Source organism: Corvus brachyrhynchos, unplaced genomic scaffold (genome assembly GCF_000691975.1).
Source record: "Corvus brachyrhynchos isolate BGI_N302 unplaced genomic scaffold, ASM69197v1 scaffold221, whole genome shotgun sequence".
NCBI lineage: Eukaryota > Metazoa > Chordata > Aves > Passeriformes > Corvidae > Corvus > Corvus brachyrhynchos.
The window spans coordinates 3,190,362-3,216,558 of NW_008236622.1; the positions used below are offsets into that span (position 1 = coordinate 3,190,362).

Below are 26,197 nucleotides of genomic sequence, written 5' to 3' on the forward strand. Positions count from 1 at the left end.
ATTTGGAATTCTAGAGAAAGGAGGAGCAGAGAGGAGCACTGTCTTTTCCACACCTATGCATTCTTTGTTTAATGTATTTATGGATGCACTGCTCTTGAAAACAGTGATATAAGAAAACCAAATTTGTCTGCGTTTTGGCCTCAGAAAATGGTAGTTTGTAACACATTGCTTTTTTCTTTTCCAACTTCCTTACAAAATCAAACTCAGCAAAGTGTAAGCCCTCATGTATTTCTAGACAATGTTCTATGAATAAAATGTAACGCAAACCTTTGGAAAGTCTTTTTATCTTTGGAAATGCGCAGAAGCACCATATAGGAGGAGTAGAGTTGTGTGACTATGGAAAAATCTTTATTTTTTAAATCCTCATTTCCATGAATGCAGAACAGCTTGTCCAGCTAGGCACTACTGCCTGTTCCTCATCCTGCCCTGCTGTGCTTCTGGCCTGCCTTGGAGCTCCCTGGACACAGCAGAGATGAAACCACCAGCTGCTCTTTTCAGCCCCTTGCTAGAAAATTGTCATTTTGCACCTCTGCTGCCCAGTTCTTCTGAGCAAGCCACCACCAAGTACTACCTACTGTACACCACCATGAATGACCAGGATGCCACATCACAGCCTGAAGAATGATGGATTCTGCCATCCAGGCATCTTGGGCAATGAAAAAAAATTGTGTTTCCACCCAAAAGCACCATATAAGCAAAATTACGAGTGTACAGATTAAGCCAACGGGGATCTTGACTTCCGCATATCCATAGGCTTGCAAAATCATCTCCTACCTTTCCTAGCCAGTGATAACTGAGTACTTGAGCAGCCTGATATGATTTATTTACGTTCACTGTTAGCCTGAAGTGCATTACAGCTGCTGTTCAAATTAACTGGTGTCCTGGGACACTGGTGACCCAGTAGTGCTGACTGGGCAAATGCACTCGCAAAAATCTCCCTTTATTTTGCTTTCCCTTTTGTAACATAAACCAAAAAGCAGTAGAAGCTGCTGGAGGCTCTAAAATGGATTGCTGCAGTGTTCCTCATCCTGAAACCATAAAAAGTTAAAAAATGTAAAGCTACATGAATGCCATCTACTGGAACTGAGACATCCTCCAACTAGCTGGAGATGAATTTGAGCTCATCCTCCGTGAACTGCATTTTTATGTAACTTAAATAGGAACAGCAAATGAACTCACATGAAGTTGGTCGATTTTGCATTCTTCAATTTAAAAAAAATTAAACATCACTTTGGGATTTGAGATATCAATCCCAAAAAGCTAAAGTGAAGAAAACGGGTTACATCTTTCCTGAGTTAGCTAGTGAAATAGCATCTTCAATAGAAGAGTGGAGTGTTTTAAAAGGTCAGGTGTACAAAATAAAGCTGTCTTTGAGCAGCTTTAACTTATGCAACAGGTACTTCTGTGGATAACCCAAGCTCTTGTTGTCCTTCGTAGAATTACAGTGCTAATCTTTACATAAGCAGGAGCTGTCCTCAATAGTATTGCCCTGTTTAAGAGGTACATGCAGGCTTTTATTCTGTATCATGCTCAGGGTATACATCCTATTGTTTTCCTTCTCTAAGTATGGCACATCAGAGGAAGGATATCTTAAACAGCATATGTGTATTAAAATATGTGTATTAATGATCTATTATCTTTCATTAGAGTTAATTATTTGAGACAAATGTTTGCCTGACATTTTGAAAAACTGTTCCATGTTGTTATGAAACACAAATTTAGAAGACTATCTATGCATTTTCGATGAGATCCTTTGTCTATTCCACCTTTAGACTGGAAAAGCACCTGATACATATATTTGTATTCACAGATGATTCAAATCACGGTGTATTCTAAAGATACGTATTATTGGTTTCCCATTAATTTTTTCAATTTTTATTATATATCTTTGTCTATATTGCAAATGTAGATCTGCAATCTGTTTATTAGAAATGCACTAAATTATTTATACACACACATATCAGAGGGATCAGAGCTATTACAAGTTAAACATGACAAGGTTTAGTTTTGCAGTTCTCATCTTATTGAACAGTTCCTTGAAATTGCTAAGTCAGGGACACATCCATCAATCTTCATCAACCCAAAGCCACCTCTGAAGTGCCCAGAAATGTTCTGCTTTATAGGAATTTGTGCCAAATATTCTTTTTCTCCCTGGGATGAGTCAGGATGACCAGAAATTCTACAACATTTTATTAAAGCACTTGAGCAAAGCAGAGGGGTTAAGGTCTCTTCAGAAAGAAGCCAATGACGCTGCCTTGCAAATTAGATATCTGCAGGGAAGAGAATCCACATTGCAGATTTGGATTTCTGCCCACATCATTCCAGTAAGCAATACAGCCTAATATTCTGCATTCAGCCTGTGCTAGCAGGGATACAGGTATCTACTTGAATATCTTCTATCTTTAGGAAAGAATGTGTAAGAAAAAGAGGTTGCCCCTTCCTCCCAAAACTATATAGAGTCTAATACACAAAATAACAAGAAGGCAACTCCTGTGAGTCATCTGGAGTGAGGATAGATGATCACACTATTGCAACAACGTTCCTTATTTCCATATTATCTTCAAAACTTTCCACCTCTTTCTTCCTAGAAGTGAAAGGGAAAATTCAGTACTCTATAGAAAGTGAAGATCCAACCCATTTTGTGCAGTAAAATAACTATATTGTCTGCAGCTTTAATCTCTGTTGTACTGAGATTGAGAAGGCATACCTGCTTCCTAAACGGTCCTCTTTTTTCTTAGCCAAAAACAGCTGGCAAATCTCTTTCGCTTCCGCTGTAAAGCTGGCATGTTCAAATTTCACCTCATCTTCCAGAGTTCTTCTTCTAACCTCATCCTTACTGACCTTTTCTTTGTAATCCTTGAATGGTGTTCGCCCAGCAACCATCTCATAAATAGTACACCCCATAGCAAACCAGTCCACGGGATAGCTGTAGTCCTCTTCCTTCAGGATTTCCGGAGCCATGTAACCATTTGTCCCAGCCTATTGCAAACAGACAGATTTACTATACAATGTCAGTAATGAAATGCATACAATTAAACAGACTAGTCTATAATTCTTCCAAAATATTCTACTGATATATTTTGTATCTAGAAACTCTGACTTTTTTTTAATAGAAATCGTGAGGTATAACTTTTTTAGCACATGGACTATATCTCTCTAAACATCTTAGCACATAGGAAAACTGTCTTAAATATGCTTTTCCAAGGTGAAATGTTTGTGCAATTTCTACCTAAAAGTGGTCTATTTTCAAATTCATGGCTAGCTTGCTTTCTTCGTCCATTTTATTCTTTTTCTCGGTTGAAGATATTGTTAGTTTTGTTGTGTAAACACAAGTAGCAATCAGTTTGAAAAGATTTAAAAAAGTACAAAAATCAAGCAAAACAATCACTGATTCCCACCCTGTTCAATGGTTGTAATTGGTCCAACACAGGGGTCTGCTGCTAGTGAGAAAACTCTCATCAAGCCAGCAGCTGAGCTGCAATGAGGAAGTTCTCAGCCACCTCCCTCTTGGGTTTCTGGATAAATGTTCTACCACCAAGGGCCAAAAAAACTCTTAAAAACCACTGGAAGAAAGTAAACCTATGAAAATTATAATTCATAAATTACAGACACTTGGGTGAAGGAACAAGTTCATATTTCCTGACTAAAAAAAGATGCCTGAATAAAGACTATTTACAGCACTAATAGCCCCTTCTCTGAGAGAAGAAATGGCCACTCTTTGAGAGGGACATCTGCCTGCTTCCTTCCCAGCCCAGGCCTTCCACTTTCCCCTTGGGGGACAGGCTGCAGTGTTTGAAATAGCTTCTGCTGCCTCTGTCCCCAGGGAGCTGATTCACCTGTGAGGGAAGTGAGGAGATCAGCATCTTTCTACACTCTCTGTCGCACTGTTCCATGACTGAGGACATGAGATTTCAATCGGAACAGCATTTCCTCAGCTGAACCCACGTTTACTGGCGCACCGCATGCGCTATCTTATGTATTTACCAGATTCACCTAACAGTGATAACATGTCAGAAGTTGCTTGAACCTCTCATATTTTTTTAAATACTGGGACTGATGTATTACCAGTACAACAATTTAAAATAAAAAACTTTGTTTGGGCAAAATCCCACTAAAGCTTACTCAAGATGGTCATTATTACTGCTATCAACATACAATTGATGAGAGATTCACTCCAAAGCAAAACAGTTAGAAAAAGGTAACTAAAGCTAAGCTCACTTGGACAAATTGTATTCATAAAAAGCACAGTTCAACAGATGGATTTTATTTTATGGGGTTGGGTAACCCCTCTGATTTTTGCAGATTTAGGCACAGTACTTCCAAGTCAGGTCTCCCCCCATGAACTTTAGCTTGTGTCACTTACACATTACGACATATACTCTACTGTAAACAATGTGTGCAAGAGGGAACATTTAGCATCAATTAAAACATAAGCCTAATAGACAGAAAATTAAATCCACTTTATTTTCTCTCTTTGTAGGTTTTTTTTTTCCTTTTAAGGATACAGAACAAAATTCTCCATATGGTTGAAAAACAAAAATTAGATGAGAAGAACAAAAGTATCAGTCAGGTTGAAAGCAAAAGGAAAGGTTAAAAGCAAACAGTTGCCTCTCTCACTAAAACCACAAAAGTACAGAGGAGCAGCATGGGCACTGCAGCTGCTGACATCATCCCACAGGCAATTTGTACTGCTCACACTGGATTTCTCCAAGTAAAAATATTGAGAGAAACCTTGATAGTATTATATTTATAGGTATGATTACTGCTCTATTCAGGGAAGGGGACAAATGCTCAAACATGGACCACAGACCACAAATCCATCTGGCCTCAGAAAAACCTGGAAAGGAGAGGAGAGGTTGAAAGAAGTAGAGAAATTTTGATACAAAAGCTTGCACACAAAGCTCACTGTGGATTAGTAAACACAGCTCTAAATAGGTTTCTGGAATATTTTTTTCTTTTTTTTTTCTCCTTCTGGGAAGCAATAAACATTTTTATTTTTACTGAGATGAAGCTGGGGTACTAATGCCTTGAAGAACTATTGAATCAAATTATCATCAAAATGTGCTCTTACAGCACAATATGGTCTTTCTGATAACACATTGTTTTACTGCAACTTAGCATCATCATTCCGAACCTGGATACATCTGACATGGAAAAGTCAGAAATCCACTGTCACAAATATGTCTCAAGGCAGCTCCTTTCAGACTGCCTCTTTCCTTCCACTTGTGTTTTCCACAATTGTTTTTTCAAAATAAATAGTCGCCAAGTAACTTCAGTCTCTTCCATGGGCATTTTCCACATACCCTCCAGTAGGACACACCATCTGAAAAAACACCATGCTTTGATATGGTGCTTGTGTTTCTCAAGAACAGAGAAAGCAAGGCCATCATTACACATCAAAAAGATGGCACGACCCCAACTTAATAGAAAACAGAATGGACCAACAGCAGCCTCCCTTCAGACTGAAGTGACAGGCTGTGGATGAGCTTAAATGTAAACAAGAACTAAACTTCAACATTCTAAATTAGTAGCACTGAAATCTTGGGCTGTTACTGAGTTGATCCAACTCCATCTGAGGAAGTCTAGAAACATAGCATTCTTCTGATATGCCAAACCATTTCAATTCAGAATTTAATGAGCGATGGTTTTCTCATAGAATTTCATTCAAACTTCAATCTAAAAACAAATCTCTCCCAATCCTGAAGCTTTCCTTCTATTCACAATGAAGAAACAGGCTAAGAAGCAGGATTCTGAACCTAATCTCATAAGCCCTGAGACTCAAAACCCACTAAAACATGATAATTGTATAGCAGAAGCAAACACATTTCACAAGTAGTCAACAGTGATTTTTAAAGGGGAAGAAAAACAGTAAGGGGGGAGAAATACATAAATCTCTATCAAAACAGGAATTTGAAGAAAGGAAGAAAAGAGCTTAAATTTTAGTCTTTTCCACCTATTTCTCTACACGTGTAATTTTGGCAAAATCATTTGGGAAGAAAGATACGAAAGCCTTTTGCATTTGCTGTATTAGAGAACACAAAAAAAGAATTATTCAGCACCTGCAACTGGAAGAACATAGATCCTTCAAATGAAGATTTAATTCTATCTTTGGAGAGTAGGCAGCATTAGAGGGAAGGTAATACCTAACACCCCTACAGTAATCATTATGGAGAACAAGATGTAAAAATCGTATCATCTTTCCAGGAAAAGATATCCTACAGCAACAGGAAAGGCAGCCTCAACAACCTGAGGAGAGGTTTATCTAAGGAGGTAAAACAGAAGCTTTGTGAAGGGAGTTTTTAAACTGTACAACTCTCACTAGCAGTGAGATTTGAGCAGCAAAAAATAATGTATTGGGTGGAAAACTTATCCACTGATTCCCAAAGCAAATGTAAATTAAAGTAAATTACTCTTGGCAGGCCTTGGGGTAAATAAGTATACCGTAAATTATACTCTAGTGCAAAAATGAAAAAAAAAAAAGGACAGAAAGCAAAGAAATTAAAAGCCACCACAAAAGATAAATGCATTATTTTTTAGAAGGGGTCTATTTCCCATGGGCTGGTACTGAATATTTAATTCAGTTAGAATTATCTGATCATGCCTCAGAATGGGTATCTCCAAGTATGGGATACTGATATGTCTATCAGACAAAAAATCACTAGGTTTGTATGATTTTGCAGATGTTTTCATTCAGTAAAATTTATAAGTAAATTCAGAAGTTGTATATTAATTGAAACCCACTTTTTCTTACTAGATCTTACTTTACATGGATAAATTTCACTCTTTTAATGAAAACAGAGAAAATAAAAAACCCACACTCAAAGTTAATTCCTTTGTTGTCAACTCTACACTACTAGGATGTTCATTGGGTTTTGACTGAGATGAAGCACATTATTCTCTTCTTTCCTATAGAATTCCTGGTAAGACAAGGAACCATTTGAACATATGTGTTAACTAATCAAGTGATCTTACAGAGACACAAACACATATTACGCCTTCATTGATCTGGAAGCATCTAATGGGACACAATAAATAAAAATATAACAAAGAAGACAAAGAAAGTTATATTATCCCAACTTTTTACAGGAGACAGAAATCTTATGCCTTCAGAACTTTCTGAAGCGTAGTAGTACAACACTAGCTATTTTTTGCTCGCTCTCCATCTAATATTGTCTTTTGTGATGATGAGCAGGATGCCTTGCATAAGCTGCTTGAATTATAAAAATAGTCATTACATTTCAGTCAATTAATTTTAATTGACTTGCTTTTGGAAAGGGTTCACAGATCTACTTTGCCTTTATTTCACAATCTTGAGAACAACCCAAAAGACAATTTTTCAATAATCCTCTAAAATGTAATGACCAAATGCCGCCCTTGGCTACATTAGCGAAGAAGTTCTGTTGAGTGAAATTACTGCTTTGAGTGTGGTTTGACAGGGCATAGTAGAAATGACTCATCTGAAAGTATACAAATGTTTCTTTTGTGAAATACGATCCTGCATAAATTTTTCAAAGGTCACATAATTACAATCTTTTAGTAATTCAAGATGTGATCCTGAGAAACACTAAGTGCACTCAGATCCCAGTGCAGTCAAGGGGCACTTGGCACAGCAGAGCTCGGAGCAGAACAAGGCCCGCAATGCAAGCAGCTCACACATCCCTCTGACTGCTGTCCCGACAAGGAAAGCCCCTTCAACACCGCCCCTGTCCCAGCTTCTAGCAGGTGCAGGCAAGAAAGAGAGAGAAGTCTCTGGAGCTTTCAGCAGCACAGAAACAGGCAAATGGGGAGAAACAGGATTTAGATCTTGCTACCTTTTCCCACAGATCTCTGCAAAACAAACTCAATTGATATCACAAAAAAACAGTAAAGCAAATCAGAATGTCTATCTTTTGTTTGCCATGGCACAAGAACTGTTGAACAGAGGAAAAAAAACAAGCTGAGTTTAGCTCTATCAGCTGTTTCCTGGGGCTCGGTCCTTCCTTCCTCCAAGGGGTGCCACTGCCTGCTTTGTTCTCTTGTCCAGCTGTTCCTCCACTCTTTCAGAAATGGCCTTAATAGACCCTGCAGGAATGAAGGAACAGACCACAGAAATCTCTTCCCTGCACACAAGCTGAAAGGCCCTAGATGTGGAGAACAACACTGATCTGCCTCTGTCAATCACTTCACCATCTTAATTCTTCTCCCAAGAGTCACTGTGAGGAGGAACAGAGCCTAATTTAAATGAGTCACACAGAATTGTAGCTCCTCCACAGTTTTTTCTCACCACAAGTTCATACAGTTACAAGAAACCAGCTGACCCAATTAATAGGCAACTATTTTTTTTAAAAGAAGATAAAATCAAATCTAAATAGGGTAAAAATCACTCTGGAAAGTCACACAGAACAAGGATTCTGGCATATTGTTAATGCTTAGCAGAGGGAGGGACCGTCCGATGGGATGGCCCATCATGAATTGTTTGGCTACTATTTCAGAAGAACACAAGGAGGACTGTTCAGAGTAGTGGGAGAAGATAATGACAAAGACGGTATAGGAGCTTAGGAGCTACTGAATCCCACATGCTTACGTAAGATTCAATACTAAACTTCTTTGATTTTCACATAAGAAGATAATTTTCATAGGGAAAGTTGTGCTTTAAAAAAAGCCCACACAGGCAAAAGCACAAAAGGGACAAAACAGATTTTTGCTACAGTAGAAAAAAAGAAAAAATTGCCTCTGGGTTCAAAATCACTAACTGGAATAGTAAAAAAATCCAGCACTGGTTTTCACTCTCTTAAGCTTGGCCACCAGTAATCACTGAAATGAAGTTGCACAACAAAAGAGAAAGCCACTCGGTGCAGTAGGGACTGCTGCCTGTGTGTTCCTCCTTGGGAAGAGAGACACAGTTAGAGCATGATTTCAGTTTAGATTCACGCTGTATGGAAGTCAAAGGGATAAAGGGCTTGAGAAGGGACAATCCAGTAACTGAGCACCAATTTTAACTTTGGATTCTACAGCAGCTCCCCACTTTCTTCCTGCATAATCACACATAAATCTTTGACTCAGATCCCTGTTGGAGACAGAACCTGCTAACAACTCCCACCTCCATCAAGTGTCATCAGAAGACATCAGAAGCCATTCACAGACAGGGAAGCAATCAGACATTACAGGATGGAGCACTTAGGACAAGCAGAACACTTGGTAGAGACTCATTAGCACACAATTAGAATTCAAGAATTGTAAGGGTTATCTAGTCTTCCTGTAACATGATTTTCTCTTTAATTTCCTTTCAAATTTCTCCTGACCCTTTCCCATCTATAATATAGAAATAATACTACTTCAGAGATATTCATGGTTTCGTTTTTTAATGACCATAGAATATTCCATAAACAGTGTTAAAAAGGGAGAAAACTCTCCATATCTCTTAGCTCTGTCTATATTTTATGAAGCTCTTCATAATGAATGCAAATACCGTATTGTGGCACCACACATAGACTGCTTTCTCAGAAAGGGGATGTCAAAGAGAAATCCTGTGTTCTGTGACATTGTGACTGAGCGGACAGGACTGCAGGGTGCTCTGGGAAGGGTAGGGGCCCTCCAGTGGAGGTACAGCCACTGTAGGTTAAGCAGTGCAAATGTCAATGAAGCCTGGAGAATTACTGCTGATCACTGAAATCCACGGGATTTCATCCACTTTATCTTCCAGGATTATGACTAATGTTGGAGGTACCATTCTTTAAAATGTAAATCCAAGGAGATGGGTACTGGCTGCATCAGACCAATGGCCCCTACGGTCAGTTTACTGCCTGTGAATTATATTCAAACAAATTAATATATAGGAAAGTCTCTAAGAGCCTGATGTGTACATTGAGACTTATCTACACTTTCCTAGACTCCAACTATTTGCAGTTCAAGGGCTTCCAGAGACAGAAATGGTTTCTCTCAACAAAACTTTTTTCCATCAATTGTCCACTCTCCCCCTGAACCTAGATAAATTTATAGAGCCTACAAGACCTTTTGCAAGAGAGTCCTGCTGCTTAACTACACTCTGGTTTAATATCTGTTTTAAGAACCACGCACCTGCTACCTTTCACTAACAGATTTTAAACTCGAATAATGGGCAAAACCAAGCCCCCAGTCTTCACAGCTTGCATGTGTCTGTAATTCCAGGATTTTATTTTGTCTTCCTAAAAAAGTAACTGCATGTCTGTTAACTGAAACTACTCATGACAGTATGTGGAATGTCACATGTGGTCCAGTAAGAACAGAAGTACTACCTTCCTCACCATCTCACAGCTTACTGTCTGCAATACTGCTTCTGGTCAAAGCTATCAAATCAAAAGTTCAAAGAATTACAGTGTCAGCCAAATGCTGCATTTCTTATCAAATGAAATAAAAACATCTTTGACTATGATGAGTCAATGTGTGGCCCACTAGATATTTTACCCACGGGATCATTCTAGAATGTACACTATTTTTATAGAAAATCCTATAGCATTTATTAACTGTCAGATTAAGCTGGATGAGGAACTATGGTAAAAGTCATGCAGAGACCTCATACTACATCATAAAGGATTCCAATGTCATTCCCTAACAGAAAAAATGGATGGCATGTTGTGTGTAGGAAAAGTATTTCATGGGACACATTGCATTCTCTTAATTTGAGATGACTACAGTATCCTTTCTGCCATATCCAAAACTGCAGGAGGCAGAATAGTCTCACAAATTCCTTCACTCTCATGATCATGGAATTCACATAATTTGGAAAATATTCTAAGATCATCAAGCCCAACCATTAATCCAGCATTGCCAAGCCCACCACTAAACCACGTCCTTAAGCCCCACATCTACATGGCTTTTAAATACCTCCAGGGGTGGTGACTCCACCACTTCCCGGGGCAGCCTGTTCCACTGCTTGACAGCCCTTCTGGGGAAGAAACTTTCCTTAATATCCAATCTAAACATCCCCTAGCACAACTTGAGGCCATTTCCTCTTGTCCTATTGCTTGTTACCTGGCAGGAGTGTCCAACCCCCACCTTGCTACAACCTCCTCTCAGGGAGTTGTAGAAAATGGTGAGGTCTCCCTGAGCCTCCTTTCTCCAGTTCCCTCCTACCAGGCTTGTGCTCCAGACACTTTGCAGCTCCACTGCCTCTCTCTGGACACACTTCAGCACCTCAATGTCTTTCTTGCAGTGAGAGGCCCAAAACTGAACACAGGATTCAAGGTGTGGCCTCACCAGTGCTGAGCACAGGGGAATGGTTGCTGCCCTGGTCCTGCTGGCCACACTATTGCTGGTACAGGCCAGGATGCCACTGGCCTTCTTGCCCACCTGGGCACACACACTGGCTCATGTTCAGCCAGCTGTTGACCAACAACCCCCCTTTTCCCACTGGGCAGCTTTCCAGCCACTCTTCCCCAAGTCTGTAGTACGAAGGGATTGTTGTGACCCAGGTGCAGAAACTGCTGCTTTGCCTTACTGAACCTTGTAGAACTGCCATCAGCCCATCAATCCAGCCTGTCCAGATCCCTCTGCAGAACCTTCCTGCCCTCCAGCAGATCCACATTCGCAGCCAACTTGCTGTTGCCTGCAAATTCACTGAGACTGCACTTGATCCCCTTGTTTGATCCCCTTGATCAAACAGGGCTGGCCCCAGTACCGAGCTCGGCAGAGCCCCACCAGTGCCCAGGTGCCAGCTGGATGTAATTCCATTCCCCACCACACTCTGGGCCCAGGTATCCTGCCGTTTTTATCCAGCAGAGAGAGCCTGTGCAAGCCATGAGCAGCCGGGTTCTCCAGGAGATGCTGTGGGAAACAGTGACATAGGCTTTACTACAGTCCAGACAGACATATCCACAGCCATCTCCTCATCCACAAAGCAGGTCACCATGTCATGAGGCTGGTCAAGCAGGACCTGCCTTTCCTAAACCCACGCTGGCTGGGCCTGATCCTGTGGTTGTCCCGTATATGCTGCACGACCACACTCAGGATGATCTCCTCCATGAGCTTCTCTGGAACCAAGGTCAGGTTGACAGGCTGGTAGTTTCCTGGTTCCTTCTTCCAGCCCTTAGTGTGGATGGGCATCACATTTGCTAACATCCAAGCAACTGGGACCTCCTTGGTTTTCCAGGACTGCTGGGAAAGCCATGATGGGAAATGACTTGGTCAGCACTTCTGCCTACTCCCTCAGTACCCTTACATGGATCCCAACTGGCCCCACAGAATTTAGTGGGTAAGGCTGCATTCTGTAAAGTACATGTTTCAGAGATTAAAAATTCTGAAACACCTGTCATGATGATGCACTTCATAACAACTGCGATTATCAAAATTTTTAAGAACAAAGTTCTGCCAATAAAAACACCAATTTTACATGTCATACTTCAAAATATATAAGCAAAACAGCAGCAAGTTCCTCTAATGCTGAGCAAATGAAGAGCCGTCATTTTTCAAAGTGCAAAGGAAGAAATTTTTACAGAATCTTATCCAGTAAGAATGCCATGTGATAATGAACAAAGGTCAACTGTAGAATAGCTTGCTGAGTTATTTTTTATTTCACAAGTCTAAACCCTCCTCCTGCTTTTCAACTGCCTTGAAATTAAACTGCAAGTTTCAGGAACATCCTTGTGTTTTCCTAAGAAATAGAATCTTATAATAAACAAACATACAGGAGGGCAAAAGGACATTTTGAGTAAGATTTTAACCAAAACATGTTTTTCCTATACAAATATTATGATGTCCTTCAAACATATAAAACATAGCACAGGAAAACTGTGAGGATGCCTGAAACCTCTGAAGATACGAATGCACTTTTATAAATACTGCAAAAATATGTTTATATTATTTTTCACAGTTATTATGTCAATATTTAAGCTCTCTGGCTCACATGCATCTGCACAAAAGTTCTTCACAATTTACATGCAACAGTTGCTTTTCATAAAAGCCATACCCAGTAAGGGCAGAAAATTCTTCCCTAAATAAACAGCAAATACACACTAACCTCTGGAAAAATGAAATTAACTCCTCTATATTTAAATTCAGAGGATATGAAGACACTAAGCAGAAGAACATGCTGACTTTTCTCACAACCACTCTCAGGAAACTAAGTAGTATTACTCTTTTGAATAAGGGCAGGAGAACTTGACTCACATACAAGTGGATGTTGATTAGTATGAGAATAAATTGCAGAGACTTCAAGAAAAAGATGACAGGTCAAACTGTTCAAGTGGGGAAACTTGGGATGGAGCTCATTTCTGTCGTATGCAAAGAACCCCTAGTGCTAGAATCTAATCTAGTGTGTACATAAGCAGACAAAACACTTTGCCTGTGTCAAAGCCATCTTTGCAGGCTCTCAGTTTCTCCTCGTTATCTATTTCAATTATGTAGGACAGAGAAAATAACAACATTTAAAAAGTCATAATTTTAAGATACAAACTAGTTCCTGCAGGGTCTGACCAACACATCAGATCAGAAGCAACAGGCACATTTGTAGGAAGTCATAATGACATTTAAAGACCTGAATAGTTTTATTACTACTAAGAGTTTGTTTCTGTTTCCAGTGATGTCAGTAAGAGCTCTGCCTTAGTAAGTGTGCACAGACACATTTCTTGGTAGAGCGCACAGGTGCATGTAGCTATCATGAGAAGATCCTATATAATCCATGTATGTTTAAAGAAGGAAAATGACATTGTAAGTAGCTTTCAACTGTTTTCTACTTTTATTTTCAAGACTGTTACTATTCAAACTTATGTATTTTAATTTTTTGGGGTGATTTCTCCATTCTAGGAGCAGCTGGCACTTCAAAAAGACAAATCAGCACACTTAGGGAAATTAAAGTTTTCTAAATTTTGTAATTATTACTGTATCGATTACTTACAACTACAGTTTAAATTCAAAATACATTCACACAGAAAGCTGGATGTTTCTCCTTGCTGCTTTAGCAATTGAAAAGAAAGGGAGAAAACTAAGGCTGCGTATCCAACTCTTTCAAGATTTTTGTAAGGAGCACAGTTTCTGAAAGCAGGGTATTTTTATTTATAATAGTTATGGGCAATTTGTATGGAGCACACAAGTGCTTTTCAAAAGGCAGTATATGTAATGGCAGTACTTAAAGGATACCAAGGCTATTTCTTCAATTACATAAGTATTGAATTATCACTTGCACAATGCTTTTTCTGAAGCATAAACACACACAATTTTTTATTAAGACCACCTTGAAGTCATCCATCTAAAATTCAAAAAACCTTTCTGCCCACAAAGAACATTACTTTGGCTGATGAACAGTACATAAACATTATAATTTTGTAGAAACCCTCAATGAAAACTTGAAAAATGTCTAAAACAGGAACTCATTAACAAGCTTAATACCTGTGCCATGTGATAACCTAATCACCTAATAAGATTTACAAAAGGGATTAATGGATCCTCCAGCTGATGTATGGGTGACGTGCATTTATTCATACATGAGAGGACAGGAATTTTTTTATGTTTTGAAAGCAGAACAAATTTAATCTTTAATGGCTTATACAACTATGAGAATGTACAAAACTTTAAGAATTCATCAAAATACTGTATTTTTTGCAATCTCTAATGAAATGAATACACAGATAAATCCATATATTCTACACTATAGATCAGTAACAACATCCCTTAACTAGTGACTGAAAATTGTAAGCCTTAAATTGTCAGTTCAGACCATCATCAAAAATCTAGAAACAGCTTTATGATATTAGGCACTTAGATATCAGTACTATACAGATTTGGCCTGGAAGGAATATATATTCTGCTTTAGCTTATAAAAATTCTCTTATAAAACTGTATGCGCAAAATGGTGCAACTGATTAAATTTCATTTGATAAACCTGTCTTGGAGCCATACATCCCTTTGGGTTAAAAAAGAAAAAGTGATTTGTATAGGTTTGGTTAAGTGATAACAATTTGGCAGTCATACTCAAAAAAGCATGTTATGATGTAAGTTTTCAGATAATTTAAAATCAGAATGTAACTATGATTAGCAGACAAAAAGCAATTTAACAGCGTCATTTTTCTTTTATTACAGGAGTACATGGTGAAGCTTAATGTAAATTTTGTAAATGTGTTCTTTGGTCTTCCTGTGTATGACTTTACTATAAATAATAATAGTATCGAGATCTCGTATAACATTTTTTAGAAGCTTTCAAATATGACTATTTTACAGAGGTGCAAAAAAAATTATGGGAATTATTATTAATTTAACTCATTTATAGTTATGATACAGAAAATGAAAAAATAATAATTTTCTTCCATCTCCTACTTCAATGTAATGTATGAATAAAACTGCCTTTAACAGAAATTCCTTACAACACATTACAATCATGTAGTACATTACTCATTGCAGTTTTTGCTCTAATAAAAGCACCCATACAATGGTGCATAGAGCTTCTAAAAACAACAAAGGAAAGTCACTAAAAACTTGATGGCTGTCATAGGTGAGGAGGAACAACCACGCTGTTCAGTATTGCTTTGAGATTCCACCCTAACATCAACACAAGTGGTTATATATTGCTAAATATACGCTTTCATTTTGTTTTTTTTTCCTTCTGCCAAACCCCACATATTTACAAGCAAGAAAAACTGCCCTTTGACAAAACTATTGCAAATCCGATCATAGTAACTGCAGGCCTCTATAACTTGCAAAGCACAGTAAGATTTATAGCTTTGGGTTCACTGATGAAAATGCCATCTTTAAAAACAAAACAACATCCTCATTTCACGTAAGTTCTACTGAAAAACCTGCCTTTCACAGAAGCTGTATTTTTGTATCCAAAACACCATGCAGTTTAATTTGAAAATTATTTACTATCTATACATACAGCAATTTCCACATTTTCTTTCAGCGAGAACTAAAACCACTTATAATACAAGCTTCTTAAATTGCCAGGAAAAGAAAAGATCCTTCAAAATTACTGAATTTAACAACATCAAAAGATGTGCACTTCACACATGATGTAAAAGGTCATTAGCAGGTCCTCTCTTCTACTAAATTTCTAATGTGAACTTGGGGAGTTTAACATAGGGAAGTTAGACCAGTTTATAATGTTGCTTCCATTTCTTCATATTCTTAGTGTATTTCAGATACATTCTCTGATTATACACATCTTTAAGATCCAGATACCTTGAGAGAAATATGTCTTTTTCATAGTTAAGCTACCTGAATACATATTTCTTGTGTAAATCTCCTGACATTAGTACAAATCCAGGTTAGTTTGGGATGACCCCAGGCAGGGCTGAAGTGTTGCACAATCTAATTCACACAAAAACCAGTTGGTCAACCATCTTTTTCATTACACATGTAGACAGGCATGGACATTTACAAACCATCAAGTCTGCTAACTTTTTCAGGAATTGATTTGTGGGGTGAAGGAAGGTTGGAAATTATTTATTATGCAGCACCACGCATACCTGCAATACAATCAGTAGCATCACATAAGAGTAATGTGTAAGAAACTGTATTGTCCTAGGAGCAAAAGTGGAATACAGAAGAAGTCATATCTTTGACTGCTGCTCATTAAACAATTGGTTAAATCCCTGACTATGCAGTATTCCAAAAGGCACAAGGCATCTGCCTCTCTAAAGTCACTGGTTCAAAAGCTTATCTTAAGAGAAACAAGTCAAGTTGATTCTACTGTTTCTGTCCAAAAGAAGTTATTTTACTACATGCAGCAGCTAAAGAGTTAATAAACCAAATCTTCTTAAGAACTGTCTTTAGAATGAAATGACTACATTAGGTCTTTAGCAAAGACTCAATTCTGGGGAATTAAGTCTTGGACTTACAAGGCATTAGAAATAGAATGGCTTCACTTCCCACTGCCCACGTTCAATGAATTTGTACTTACCCTCTGAGTGATGCTTTTTCCCTCTTTGACTTGCACTGCCAATCCAAGATCAGACAGTCTGCAATTCCCATTATCATCCAGGAGGACATTCTCCGGTTTCATATCCCGGTACACAATTTTGATGGAATGGAGATGCAGAATCCCACAGGTGATCTGAGCTGAGTAATAGATGATCCTTTTCATTTCCAAACCCCTTTCTCCCACATTGTAGATGTGATACTTCAGATCCCCTCCATTCATGAGGCTCATAACAAGACATAGATGGGTTTTGGTCTCATAGGCGTAAGCTAGTGTGACTATGAAAGGGCTGTTGACCTTCTCCAGGATCTCTTTCTCCAGCAGTGCCATCTTCTCTCCACTTTTCTTTTTCAACCTTTTCTTATCCAGTTTCTTGCAGGCATACATCTTGCCAGTATTTTTGACCTGGATGGCACAAACCTAGAGAATATGCACATGGAAAGGGCATGAAGAAATTTTACACAGAGACTGGAATATCAAGGATAGTAACAGGCAGGAACTGGGGAATCACTGATGCCTATTAGTAGCTGTTGATGCCAATTTCTATGAAGAGTACATTAGCAGAGCAGAGAAAACAAGGAAAAAACAAGCGTACAATCAGTTCGGTTCTGGACCAGTAGTATATGGCAGCCCTGATGCAAAGTTCTTAAGGATACCACTAGTAGACATGTACTAGCAAATAAAAGGAACAAGGACAAGAACAAAAATCTGTAACCATGAGAATAAGCAGCATATACAGATTGCATCTGTACAGTTTAACTCTCTGGACTCTCAAAAATCTCCATACTGTAGTTTGGGAACAGATCCTGATGCATGTTTTCCCCTAAACTCCAGCTAAAAATTATCTGGGAGTGTGTGATAGCACAGGCTAAAAAGATGTCAAGGAGCAGACTAATAGTTAACTACATGAACATTCATGCAAGTTTTTGTAAAGAAGCCTGCTTTTTTACTAGCATGGATACAGAATATAAGAACATTAAAGCAGCTCTTTGCTAACCAGAGCCTCTATCACGGTATAAATAACCCAGTCTAATTTCTGGAAAATGGGCAATCTGAAGGAGCACATTTTACAAATCTTCATACAATGGCTTAATCCACTGCTCTTTGCAAACCCACCTGCTGGTCTTGAAAGGGGAGCAATGACTCACATCCTTAAAAGTACAAGCTCTTACCTCTCCAAAGCCACCTTTGCCCAGCACTCGGAACTCGGAGAAGTATTTCTCAGTTACTGGTTGCTTCTCAAACACTTTCCATTGGATAAATTTGTCATAAAAGGGGCTGGTCTGGAAGTCCTTGAAGGGCTTGTCTTTAAAGAAGAGTTTGGTTTCCTCCCTGGCCAGCTGCATGATATTCTCATAGTCTTTTGCAGTAGCTGCTTGGCATTTGCTGACCAAGTCAGAGCTCATGAAAGACAGATAGTTTTTGCCGCCTTCCTTAAGAAAATTGTTGACAATATCTTCCATGATGCTGTTCTTGAGATTGTCCTCTGCCAACTCCCAGCTTGCTATCTCATCCAGGAAGTTCCTACCTACCAAATATTCTGGCACTGTCTCTAAAAAGTCTCGGAAGAATTTCTTGCCAATGGGCTGCTGTTCACAGATGCTGTCATAATCAGCAACAATGGACTCTCTGTGCTCTTTGCACTGCTCAACCTTGGGCAGCGAGAGGCTCTTACGCCTCTTTTGCATTTCCTTGGCATCTCCTTCTCCACTCTTCCTTGCCTGGAGGTAGGCAGTGTTGGCAATCAGGTTGTCGAGCCCCCCCATGTCACACATCTTGGCAAGCCCTTGGGGTGGCAGAGCCTGTTTCAGACAAAATGAATAACTGGCCCAAGTGCTGTGCTGTAGCTGCCCTGCACTTCTCCCTGCTAGTGGTGTGTCAGAGGGCTTCTGAGAAACACCAGACAGTCTAACTGCTTTTGCATTAAATACCTCTCAAGGATTTTCACTAAGTACCTTTAGGTATAGGCACCATTTGTGGAAAGTGACTGGTAAGAGGTTTCTCTGTAAGGAGCTTTGAGTTTGCTATGTATAGCTGAGGGACGACATCCTAGGCAAACCCTCCCACTGGCAGCACCAAACGCACGTGGTTCAGCTGGTGTTTTTCAGAATGGGCCCTGATAACCTTTAAATGTACCAAGATTCCCTCTAAATGCACTGTCCCTGGCTGCTGGGAGCATACAGAGATTCCTGTCTGCAATACATGCCCTCTCCAACCCAGGGGCACTTTGGTCACAGTCAGTAGGACAGCCCTGGATCTCCCCCAGTTGACACCAAACATCAGCAGACTAACAACTGCATACCTTGTGATCTGGTTTTACGAAAAGCTTTTATCACAAATCTGCCATGCCTAAAAGACCTTGACACAGATGACCATGAGATGTTGAGCTTTAAATTACCACACAGTTCAGTGCTCTGAGCATTCACACCTCCAAAACTCAAGTTATACTCAACATCAGTGACTGAGCCCCGCAGACAGTTCATGCAAACCCTGCTGCCTTGAGTGGCTCTGTCTGAGCAGATTACATGCAGAGGCTAAGAACTGCCGCTGGTCTAAAAATAATAATCCTTATATATGAAACAACACAGCTCTGACTTCATCTCCTACCCACAGAAAAAAAGAGAAACGCTTCAAACGACCAGCCAAATCTTGCCAAGACACTTCCATATGTTGTTTTGGCCTCAGTTTATTTTCCCTACTGAGCTTTATGACAGAAAGTGGTCGGATAAGAAGGTGGCAACAGCATATAGTTGAGATGACATCAACAAAGGGACAAAGCACATTATAATCAAGTCAAGGCAAATTCCACCTGACTTCACTTGCTGGCTGCCTACCAGGAGGCATTTTTTTCCCTTCAAAAGAATAAAAATTATGTGTGGCACTCACTAGGCTAAGCCCCCTTCTGCTCTGGGGTCAGGTGATTTGGCTGTTAAAACTTTCCTTCAATATAAGGAAGGTATTACGAGAACAAGAAAAGAAGTAACACTCGGGTCAAGCTGTATTCTTGAGGTCAAGGTCAAGTTTCTTTCTTCTTTTTTTTTCATGATCTTAGAGCAAGCTGAAGAGCTGAATCAAAAAAACTAAAGATCAAGAGTAATAACAGGCACCTTTCAGACTCCCTACAATAAGTGTTAAGCCCTTCTTGGCTGCTTTTTGCCACTCTACAACCATGCAGTATTTTGTTTTTACATGCTTAATCCTGTCCACATTGAATCCATTTGACATTAAAACTCATGCTCTACAAAATTCCCTCAGAGGTGTATTTTTCTAGGTGTGATGGAGAGGGCCATCCATTGCAAACTGCTGTGTGTGCATAAGAACAGGAGGAACTGTAAGGCAGACACCCGAAAGCTTGGCCAGTTCTGCCAGGTGAGAGCAAGCACAGGGCGGGAGAAGGTTACGTAAAGGGCTCAGCAGAGCAGCCAACAACATAAGCAACACTGCGAAGAGCCAAAGGGAGAAATGGGGAATTCTGCTGTGGCTGTCCTGAAAATGGGGCCTACAGCAACACATTCCTGTAACACCCTGGGTAGAGAAAGGCATGAAAGGAGGTAATAAAGCTTTAATTTCAGCTTTTTTTTTAAATAAAGCTTTTTATTTCCTAAAATTCAGTAGGGTCTTTTTTATGTTTAGCCAGAATATCCACCACAGCTCAAAGAGCAGCAGGACAAATGGCTGGTAGCTAGGGTCCAAAGGCTGAACTAAAGCTTACACCAGCTATTGGTATATTCATGCCTAAGCAAATCAAGAAAATACCTAAAGTTTATGGCACCTGCATAAGACACACATTTACAGCTCCAAAGACTATTCTACTCCATTAATTAGAATCTTTCCCAGTTTCTACGGAACATAAACTTTCTCTAAAAGAACATAACTCCATGAAAAGCAAAATCAAACAATATGATCATTCAACACATACTCATTACTCCAGTCACTTTTGAGATTTGCTTGCTGACTTACCCAAATCTGCCCAGCATTTATTATTTCTATGGAGCAAAGTAGATCAGCATTAATCTGTAAGTTGATAACAGCTATTTAAGATAGTGTTACCTGCTCATAAAACAGTACATTTGGGTGAGAAGTAAAAATGATTTATTTTGCATGTACAAGAGGTGAACAATTACAGAATTGAAAATGGGGATGTACTAGCAACCATGCTAATGGCCTATCAGGGTATGATTTGTAAAAGCTCTCTGGAGCAAAGCTCATAGAAAGACTGGGACTTAGGCTAATCTCTAAATCACAGAGAAAATATGCAGGACTTAAAATGCATTACCTTATGTTCTAGATGAACCTTAATCACTGGTCAACAAGGTACTTATAATATGCAAAGAGATACACACAAATATCAGCTGCTTTGATTTCAACATAAATTTTCCTAATACCTCATTTGTGTCAACACCCCTTTGAGCTGACACTTTGGAAAAACTCTTCCACAACTGTAATTCTCAGCTACTCTTGCCATGCATGTGACATGAGCTAAAAGCAGGGTTTGGTACTTTCCATATTCACCTATAAACCAAAGAAATATGAAGAAAGTCTTCTGATGGGATGATATGGCATTACCAGAGGTCACAGGATGGAACCTAGGACCAAATTTGGAAGAGAAAATACATGGTAGGTAAGATCCAGTTTGACTGTGACAGCTAAAATTTATTTCCACATCCACTCAGATTTTCTTTTTTTGCAAAAATTTTGGGAATACTTTTACACATACAGAAATACTACACAACAATGTAAATGCTATAGGCACTTCATTACTATTGTTAACATATTTTACATTTGTTTTCAGTTTTAAGACAGACATCATCTGGCATAATAACAACTGATGTGATACAGTGTAACAGTGACTCAGGATTTTTTATCTCAGTGTGTAATGAAACAAAAGCTACATTAAAAAACCAAAACATCTTAAAAACAAGATTACAATATTAAACAAAACCACAGTAAACTCTGCAATATGCTTGATGACACAAAGACTGGAACTACTTTATGCAGTGAAGATAAACCTCTTTAAATGTACTTAGAACTAGATAGAAATACATCTGCTGAGAAACACATTAAACATTAAAGATAATAATTTTGAAGTAAAAATGCATATTATATTGCTTCAATTGCACCCATGTTGATTAACCATTTTTGTTAAGCCTGAATTTGTTACAGATTTAAAGCAATAATTCTCCCTTTCCATTACATATATTTTAAAAATCCCACAGCATATGTTCAGATTCATAGTAATTTGGATATTTAGGGAAAAGACAAAGTTAGAGGCAAGCATTTAAATATCTGTAAGAAAAAATTCGAAGATGATGATATATTCAGGATTTCTACAAAAATGAAAAAAAGCTTCCAAAATATTATGACCAATAAAAAGATAATAAAGAAATTTCTATCAACTGAATTTTCATGAAATCACAATTTAACTTTTTTCCCTAGATTTAATTAGTGCCTCCTTTCTTGGGTTATTTAAATTATCACTTTTGTTTGCTTCCTATATTAATCACCTAACCAGCAAGATTGTCTACACCGCTAATTAACTGATTATCAAATACATGTCTTAGTACCAAAAATCTTTCGATTAAAAATACATGTCTCCATTATTAATGTAGTTAAATTTTAATTTTATGGTTGTAGAAATAATGTATAGAATATAATAGAGCAACACACTTAGAGATACAACAAAACAAAAGTCATAAAGAAAACCTAAATTAGAAATGTTTAATACAGTGTGATGGAAAAAGCACATAGCAAATGTTTTACACACTGTTCATTTTAGATTAAAACCCAGAACAGTTTCTTAAAAAACATACAGTGTTTTTGCATACAATATTACTTAGGAATTATTTTATCCTGACAGTAAACTATGCAGTGTATCAGACCAGGTAAGGTGACCCTTTTAATTTAGTTCATTTATCAAAGATGAAGTGATCTGTGTTTAGGGTATAATCTGCACCACCAGGTTTCTATGCTCTGATACAGGTAACGCTTTAATCATAGCAGATACATTTGTTGATGTAGCGTCTCTCGTTTCATTGTGGAACCCCTGCAGTGAGCCTGACCATGAACTGCACCTTGTGCAGCCAGGAGCCTGCACCAAACCCACTCTGGTCTTGGAGTAGATAAACCAAGTGAGTCGTGTCCTAATTGACACATTCCGTTCTGCATGAGCATAGGGCATAACACACACACCATTCCAACAAATGCAACAGAAAGAAACCCTTCCAGTTTTTATTTGCCTATTCTCTGGACTACCCAGTCCTGCTGGCAGAGGGGACAGCGATTATTCTGTTTCACCCACAAGGACATGCAGCAATTGTGGAAGGAATGATTGCATTCTCCCCAAACCACTGAAAGAGAAGAAAGAACATGTTCCAGTCACACTCAGCTGCTCAATCAACACCTACAGCAAGGTTCAAACTATCACTCTCAAATATTTATAATCATTGGAAACTTTAGAGACAAAACAGGTCATCACTGATTCATCCACTGAGATTGGATTATTATGACCATCCTGATGATAGTCAGTTTCATCATCAAGCCTTTTACTTATTTCCAAATATTAAAAAAAGAAATGCAAATATTCTCACCTTCTTGTATAAAGTGACAGCGTTTTGTGGCTGTCTAAACACATTTAGCAGCTCTGCCCAGGAAATAACTGCAACTATTTAAGTTCTTCCCCTTATCTTTCTCAGTACCAAAATAAAGCTAATGCACTACTGACTCACTATCACACAAGAGCATATCACCCAATTCTCATATAAAATGCACTGTTTGAACTGAAATGTATGGTACCAAGGAGGCATATGTAACACAGTATATAGTCTTAAAATGGGACTTTAGACCAGAAGCTATTCACAGGCTACAGTTGTTTCAACACTACAAAAAGTGTTATCTGTTATCCATTTACTCCTGAATAATATTTTAAAATGTAGTTACTTTGCTTTTTTTCCTTATCAGCACACATTTTCCTCACAGGAGTACAAGCGTACCAATCAAAGGAGTGCTGTAAATTATACTTTTTCCTCTCTATCTTAAATAGGACACTTAGCAAGCCAATTAAGATATTTAGAACAGGAAAACCCTATTCCCATTAAAACAATCATCAAAACCCCTCAGTGGATTAAGTTTGAGACAATATACTTGAAAACACAAAGCTCAACAGCACGGAAAGGTTTACCACTGGTTTAAAAGTTATCTTGAAGGTTTAAAGCAAACTCTCTGAGATAGTTTTAACTATTTCCAATTTAAACAGTCAAAATTAAGACTTTCTTTTGCATACATTGGCACTGAAGGTATGACTGTGTTTAAACTGAAGTGATTCCACTTTTGAAAATGAAAAGTGAACAACCAAGCCACTGCCTCCATTATCTCTGAATTAAGAGTGGGAAAAATACCACTTTCTAACTCAGACACACATTTATTTCAGAACAGAGGATTTTTATTTGTACTACCACTGTGTTTTCTGGTAGGCACCTCTGAAGAAAAAAGTAGCTTTTTCCTACCCACTTGAAAAATGTACATTATGATCTCAAATATGCTCACAGTGAAAGAAACTAAAACCTCTTAGTTGTGTACGTGTTGACAGAAAATTGGAAGCTGTTTTGTTTTACAGCACAGCTGACATGAAAACTGATTTTATTAGTTATTAGCTCAAAAATGAAGTATAAAGTACTACTAATGTAAAAAGATGATACAATGTAGAACAAAACACCAGTTTACTTTTGAGCATTAATAAAAGCAGTATTCCCTTCAAACTTTAAAATGCACCACACTGAGAGAAGCTTCAATTGAAAAACAAGCCAATGAAGTCACTACATACCAACACAATCTTCTTGTTTGTTTTCAGCTTGACATCTAAGACAGGCATCTAAAAGTAAACAAGAACAAGACTCAATTTGATTCTCAGGATTCCATCTTAAGAATAGGTTTGTCAGAGGAAAACATAAACTCTAAAACAAATTTACAGAGGTAAAAATCTCAAGTTTTGATGTCTAGTTTGGCCCTTAAACATTAAATAGCCCTCCTAAATTCTAAAACTATGCAAATGACAATGAAATACATATATCTGAAAGAGATAAGAAGGACTCCGAACTCTCCAGCATGTTTTGTTTATTTTCCATTGCTTTGGTATTTTCATAACTTTTGCTGAAAAAAACGCCTTCTCCATTTTGTAGATATAAAAGCCCGCAGATTTGTGCCAAGGCACTTAGGCATATTAAGACCAGTGCAAGCACAAAGCCAAACACTAATTACAGGACTTTGTTTTTCAGATGTCAGCATCTCCTTTTAAGGAAGTCATTCACAATTTTGATTTTTTAGGCTGTGCATCTCACCACAACTCCCACCACCTATTACTTTTTATAGTGGCTTCCCTTAACAAGTACCTGCATCTAATTTTCACAGGAGTCAGATATGCATACAAATACAGCAGTACATTTGATAATATATATTAATAAGTATGGAAAAATATCTAATTAAAAGTATTTATCATCTTTATGCTCTCCAGTCTGTGGCTTTAGGATTGGATGGCAGGTCCAGGACTCAGTAAGATACAAGAGTGACAACTTCCAGGCTTCCTACTGTGCCACACAATACAGTGGAAAAATGCCTTTGCTTCTCCTTTGCCCCAACATGGGCTGCCACAGACACACGTGCACAAATCATGCACAATAGAAAGTGTTCAATGGTTATGTGAGCAAACACATTTTCTTCTCCTCCAAAGAAAAGGAACTAGTTTAAACAAGTGTCTGCAGGTTGGATCTGGCCTACGTGCCACTAGTTGGACCGTATTCTCCCAGAAGACAAAACCATAACGTGCTATAAGAATTTGGATTTGAGTATTTTTGCTGTCTCTGCCAGATAGGATCAGTACTTCTATTTTAGACTGATCTGCCCAGACATTCCTCCTTTTCTCAGGTAATAGAGAACAAAGAGGAGAGAACTCTAAAACAGCTGCCCTTTCCTCACTGAGATAAACGCAAAAGTTTCTTGTTGTCTGTTCCTATAATTTATATTTCAACAGCAGTTAAGGGCCAAGGTGTTGGGAAGATTCAGCCGAAGTGTTTCAACTTGTATCATGGTGTGTGGGAGCCTACTGATCTGGGGTCAGGGCAGAAAGAGTCACAATAAATCAGCTGTCCTATCGAGCCCTAGAGTTGCAGTTCCAGACAGAGGCGCAGCACAGAGAGCCAAGGACAGAAATCACTGCCACCATACCAAAGCAAGCTGTCCCCACTCCTACATCATAACCCCAAGGCAGTCAGTCTGAAAGGCTAAGGACAGCAAAGCCAGTACAGCTGCAATCCTGAGCTTCCCAGCTAACACCTGCATTTG

At 38.6% G+C, this 26,197-nt stretch overlaps 2 protein-coding genes across 5 annotated transcripts in view; both read right to left on the minus strand.

The window, feature by feature from the left end:
• Nucleotides 1–20,840, minus strand: part of GRK7 (G protein-coupled receptor kinase 7) — a 40,757-nt gene extending 19,917 nt beyond the window's left edge. For 3 of the 4 annotated variants that reach the window (XR_001859428.1, XR_001859427.1, XR_001859426.1), the window contains exons 1-3: nt 18,037–18,752; nt 16,847–17,284; nt 2,708–2,979 (exon numbers count right to left, since the gene is read on the minus strand). Coding sequence is in view for 1 of the 4 variants with exons in the window: in XM_008644147.2 (XP_008642369.1) it covers nt 2,708–2,979; nt 16,847–17,284; nt 18,037–18,639 (1,313 nt within the window). In the remaining 3 variants the exon portion in view is untranslated. Of the gene's footprint in view, nt 1–2,707; nt 2,980–16,846; nt 17,285–18,036 lie in introns of all 4 variants that reach the window. The other variant, XM_008644147.2, reaches the window with a different exon arrangement.
• Nucleotides 20,841–21,491: 651 nt separating this feature from the next.
• The window catches only part of RNF7 (ring finger protein 7), a gene marked incomplete at its 5' end in the record, with an annotated part of 6,240 nt that continues 1,534 nt past the window's right edge, over nt 21,492–26,197 (minus strand). The window contains 2 exons of the mRNA XM_017726401.1: nt 21,492–23,211; nt 24,684–24,731. Of these exons, the coding sequence (XP_017581890.1) occupies nt 23,093–23,211; nt 24,684–24,731 (167 nt within the window). The remainder of the gene's footprint in view (nt 23,212–24,683; nt 24,732–26,197) is intronic.